Source organism: Mya arenaria, chromosome 2 (genome assembly GCF_026914265.1).
Source record: "Mya arenaria isolate MELC-2E11 chromosome 2, ASM2691426v1".
Lineage (NCBI taxonomy): Eukaryota > Metazoa > Mollusca > Bivalvia > Myida > Myidae > Mya > Mya arenaria.
Genome location: NC_069123.1, coordinates 47,072,377 through 47,078,376, shown reverse-complemented (window position 1 = coordinate 47,078,376; position 6,000 = coordinate 47,072,377). Strand labels below are relative to the sequence as shown.

Below are 6,000 nucleotides of genomic sequence, written 5' to 3'. Positions count from 1 at the left end.
TGTCTAAACAGAGGCCTTGGGACTCAGATAAACTTTGTCTAAACAGAGGCCTTGGTCTTGGATAAACTGTGTCTAGGCAGAGCTCTTGGACTTGGATTAACAGTCTAGGCAGAGGCCTTGGACTCAGATAAACTTTGTCTTAACAGAGGCCTTGGACTTGGATAAACTTTGTCTAAACAGAGGCTCTGGCCCTGGATGAACTTTGTCTAAACTTAGACCCTGGACTTAGATAAACTGTTTAACAGAGGCCTTGAACCCAGATAAACTGTTTCTAAACAGAGGCCTTGGACCCAGATAAACTGTTTCTAAACAGAGGCCTTGGACCCAGATACACTGTGTTTTAATATAGGCTTTGGACTCAAATAAACTGTGTCTAATCTGAGGTCCTGGACTCGGATAAACTGTGTCTAAACAGAAGCCCTGGACTCGGATAAACTGTGTCTAAACAGAAGCCCTGGACTCGGATAAACTGTGTCTAAACAGAAGCCCTGGACTCGGATAAACTGTGTCTAAACAGAAGCCCTGGACTCGGATAAACTGTGTCTAAACAGAAGCCCTGGACTCGGATAAACTGTGTCTAAACAGAAGCCCTGGACTCGGATAAACTGTGTCTAAACAGAAGCCTTGGACTCGGATAAACTGTGTCTAAACAGAAGCCCTGGACTCGGATAAACTGTGTCTAAACAGAAGCCCTGGACTCGGATAAACTGTGTCTAAACAGAAGCCCTGGACTCGGATAAACTGTGTCTAAACAGAAGCCCTGGACTCGGATAAACTGTATCAAAAGCCTTGGATTCAATTCCTAACAAATTAACAAATCAACATCTTCTCTTTTTATTCAAATACAACACAAACAATACAGACATCATATGGAAATAAAAGCATGATCATAGAAAAGAAAAGTCTTAACATGATAAAATAACCACAAACGTTATTGGATTTATCGACTAAAGAAGACAAACAATCTTACAGTAGATGTCATAAATTAAAAAAAAAGAGACATACATGAAAACCAAATGCATGCAAATAAAAAAATATCTAACGAATTGTCTTAACATAACAAACCATATGCAGCATAAATAAACGAGAAACAAATTCCTACACGTATGATATGACTTGTAGAGATATCATGATTGATGCAATGTCATGCTGTGTCAGAAATGGAAATGAACTTGCAAGTCTTAAAAAAATAATACCATTTAAAACTAAAACTTAATAATTTTACTGCAACAGAAACATGTAAAACTTTTTAACTGGTGTTATTTAAGTCATGAAGTCACAAAAATATTGCATATATATATTTAAAATTAATTATATATAAATGGAATCCAATATCTAATTGTCAATGAGACAGAAGCAAGGACGGCATTTTGTATCAATTTTCAAATCAAATTCAGCAAAAATCAAACAAAATTACCTAAATGACATCCATAATATGTCAGGTTTTTTGTTTAATTCAGAAAAATACTAAAATAATAATAAATGCTTAAAAAGAAACCCAATTCAGAAAAAAATGCAGCTCTTGGACATGCAAATCATAACTACGATACTAAGCCAAATAGTTAGATACTAAATGCCAAAAGGCCAACATTGCTTTTTGTTATCATGTTTGATGATTCCTTGATTTGAAGACTGTGTTCAATCTCTCCTGGCCAAAACTGTTCTCCAAGCAAAATGTGTCAAAGCATTCTCTTGGTTAATGCATGGAAAAGGAATTTACAATCAGAAGAATGGATTTCACAATATCAGATAACCAAATTTCAACAAAAAATGCATGACTTCTCAAGTGGAATTCATTGTAAAAATTACCAAGGCAGTTGTGTAAAAACACAAATGTGTACTTATAATAACAAGGACTGCAGTACAAAATGGAGAGTAGATCTCATACACTTTCTGAATTTTGTTCATGTTAAACTTCCTCGTTGGTTCGGATATCTGATCTTATCTCAGCTTTTTGTGGTTAGAAAAAAACAAAATTGGCAAAAACTATATAATATGCCTTGGTTTTTTATGAAAATATTTTATCAACTATTATATATTATTTCTGGTTTATTATAGCCATCAAATATTTTTCTGTATTACACATGTGTTATTTAACATTGTGCTATTTCCAATGGTCAGAAGATATTTATATTGCTTTGTGGTATTAGGCTCATTGCTACAGCAGTTAAACAGGTAGGTCGTTTTAGCTATTTGTACTTGAAAAGCATGTGATAAAAAGAATCCGACACTCATCATTATATGATACACAATTATATTCCACTTGTCCAGGAAATACATTAGTAAGCTTACTTACAAACTTCCTTAACTCGTTAAATAAAATTGCAATTTATTTCAAGCTCATGACAAATCCTTTACATACAAATACAAATCGGGTTTAATTTTAGTTTGACAGTAGTAATTCTCAGATGTTTTCTAAAAATGAAGTCATAATTTTTTACCCCAATTTTTTTTCTGTTTAATCTTTGAATAATAAATAGTTCATTTGAAGCTTTCCAGTGCCATTAAAATAGCATTGTTCAGCATATTCTATCACTTATTTATAAACAATGTCATAACTTAATATTCTGTGACGTCCATTGTACCTTGTTGGTTACATAATGATATACACAATCATGTAAGAAAGTGAAATTAAAGTTTATCTTTTTCTGACAAAATGCCTGATCAACATGCAATGGATACATTTTTCAAAAACAAGAAGCAAGAACCATAGCTGTGCGAGATCTACATCTCCACTGGTATAGTTTACGGATGAGAAATCTAGGTTTGAGATTTTCAGCATTTTTTTTAATCTCACATGAATCCTTTGTAACTAAATGATGAGGTAGTGAAAGTCTCGTTTAAATGAAGAACCAAAATGCTGAATGTTTCACCTGAATCACCTGAATGGAAAGCTGAAGACAAGACTGTGGATTGCTTCTCATAAAAATGGGATTAATAGCTGTCATAAATGATATTATAGTGCTGAGCAATGCTGTGCTAGATACAGATTTAGATACAATTGAAAGTTCAGCCTCAACAATGGGTATTAGGAGTTTGCCTGAATCAATAAATGTTTTCCCTGATACCTTTAAAGAAAGTAATCCTCGGAAGACATTTTATTAGTAATACCAGGCTCCATATTTAGCATGTGCATGTGAAAGTCTATGGAATATGATTTTAACAAAAATATAAGCTCATGAAAAAATCAATCAAAACAACACAACATAAATCCAACAAAGGACACATGAACTTTGTAACCTTATGTGAACCGGGGTGTAAATGTAGCACCGGACAACTATCAGCTGCAATATTCTCCAAGAATATTTCATAGAAATATTCAATAAACATTTACATATGTTAAGTTCATTCTCACTCTTATGGCAGTCTTATCGACTTACATTCTTTAAAGCTGCACTCTCACAGATATACCATTTTTACCAAACGGTAAATCTGTGAGGGTGCAGCTTTAAGAAATATGAATTCCGTATTTTTACCTTTTCTGTACTAATAGGTCAATATAAATGATTTGCTAGATTTTCATCCATTTTTTTTTAATTGGGGTGGGGGTGACCTTTTATTTGTTTATTTTCTTAGATGACTATTTCACTATTGAATATTTGTTATTGCTCTTTCTCATTGCATAAGGGACCATATACATGTACATGTGTCTGTAGACGAACCACGAACACAATCGTAATAACTCTCCTTTCTTACATGTGAATGTTTTACCTCAACACCGATGTACAAATAAATGCCGTTCCCAAAACAATACACACGACCCTAATTCAAACTTTTTATTTGCGTTAATAAAATTTAAGGGGCAGTGGATAAAAGAGGGGGCAGACGTGGATGAAAATCTAGCAATTAATTTATAGTCGCCTTACAAACAATATTATTTACAAAAAGCCAAACTACATGAAGAACTGAACTTTGCCAGTAAATAATGGGAGTGTTTCTTTCTTTCTGTGAGTAATATATTTTTTCTTATATGATAACATAAATGATGCTTCAATGAAATCATGATGCAACAATATATGAATTATAAATTACAACATAATTGACATATTGAAAATTTGAAATTCTTCTCCTCCAAAAAATTGTGTCATGAAACAGTATCAGCTGACGTCTATCCATATTGCCTTACCCTCACAAACACTCATTCTTTTTTAAATCAAGATAATATTTTTTAAAAACAATGTCCTTCACCAAACCAAGTATTTTCATGGCCCTCTAATTCCATGTAAAAGACAGCGCAACAGCCAGTTACACGAGTCCAGCATCAGCAGCCATTCCATAGAAGATAGAGTCAGAGTTCTGTAGCAAGGACTGTGGACTATCCATCTCCTTGATACGACCTTGATCCAACACCATTACCCTGGAAATGGAGCAGTATTTTATTACTCAAGTGTATGAACCTTTATGGGAGGATTAAGCCACAAGCAATATCAGGTTAATACAATTTCTGAGAAATTATTTACTAAACTTATTAAAACAAGCTTTGAAAGGTGTAGCATAAAAATATTTGACCCACTACATTCATTAACCACTTTCCCTGTATTTACTTGGTTGAAGGTCACATATTTCTTCTAGACTGTATCTATGTATCTAACAACACCATACTGACAGCACTATTAGATGTCTGTTATCAATACAGATCCAGATCAAGGCTGTTACACCACTGGCAAATTTAGACTCAATAATCATCCAGAAACAGTATCAAACAAGAGATGTTTGTCAAACATTATGCCTCCCCTTGAGCGCCATGTTGTCAGGATTATATGGACAATTGAATGAAATATGCATGGACTGAAATGACAGCTGATTTGTCACTGACATTGGATGCCGTTGAGGCAGTTTTAAGATTATGACCATTCAAAGTTTGAGGATAGAGTGTGTTATGACCATGACCTTTGACCTCAAAATCCATAGGAATCATCAGCTGGTCACCAAAAATCTATATGTCAAGTTTGAGGGCCATGGGTGCAGGCATTGACAAGTTATCACACAGACAAGCTTTTATTCGTACTAGGTAACTGTAACCTTGACCTTTGACCCGATGACCCCTAAAATCATAAGGGGTCATCTAAAGGTCAGACACAACACCAAGTCAAGTTTGAGGGCCATTGGTGCAGGACATTGTCGAATTATCACTTGAAACGTTTTCGCATTCAAGGTCACCGTGAACTTGACCTTTGACCCAATGACTCCTAAAATCAATAAGTGTCATATCCTGGTCAGGCCCAACTTCCATGTCAAGTTTGATGATCATTGGTTCAGGCATTGTTGAGATATCACTGGGAGAAGATTTGTTAACTTTTTTGTGATAAAGGTTACTGTGACCTTGACCTTGGCACGATGACCCCCAAAGTCAAGATGGGTCATCTACTGGTCAGGCCCAACCTACATGTCAAGTTTGATGACAATAGGTCCAGGAATTGTCAAGTTTGCTTTCAAGGTCACTGTGACTTTGACCCCTAAAATCAATAGGGGTCATCTACTGGTCAGGCCCAACCTCCAAGTCAAGTTTGAGGGCCATGGGTGCAGGCATTGTTGAGTTATCACTCGGACAACCTTTTATCGTTCAAAGTCACTGTGACCTTGACCTTTGGCCCAATGACCCCTTAAATCAATAGGGGCCATCTATTGGTCAGGCCCAACCTCCAAGTCAAGTTTGAGGGCCATGGGTGCAGGCATTGTTGAGTTATCACATGGACAACCTTTTACCATTCAAGGTAACTGTGACCTTGAACTTTGGCCCGATGACATCCAAATACAATAGGGGTCATCTATTGGTCAGGCCCAACCTCCAAGTCAATTATGAGGGCCATGGGTGCAGGCATTGTTGAGTTATCACATGGACAACCTTTTACCATTCAAGGTCACTGTGACCTTGACCTTTGACCCGATGAGCCCCAAAAACAATAGGGGTCAGCTACTGGTCAGGCCCAACCTCCAAGTCAAGTATGAGGGCCATGGGTGCAGGCATTGTCGAGTGATAACTCGGACAACCTTTTACCA

General features: G+C 36.0%; 1 protein-coding gene across 6 annotated transcripts in view; it reads right to left on the bottom strand.

The window, feature by feature from the left end:
• Positions 1 to 818: 818 nt before the first annotated feature.
• LOC128211934 (multidrug resistance-associated protein 1-like) overlaps positions 819 to 6,000 on the bottom strand; it is an 81,999-nt gene continuing 76,817 nt past the window's right edge. For all 6 annotated transcript variants that reach the window (XM_052917096.1, XM_052917104.1, XM_052917123.1 and 3 more), the window contains exon 29: positions 819 to 4,357. In XM_052917096.1, the coding sequence (XP_052773056.1) occupies positions 4,246 to 4,357 (112 nt within the window). In that variant the 3' untranslated portion in view covers positions 819 to 4,245. The remainder of the gene's footprint in view (positions 4,358 to 6,000) is intronic.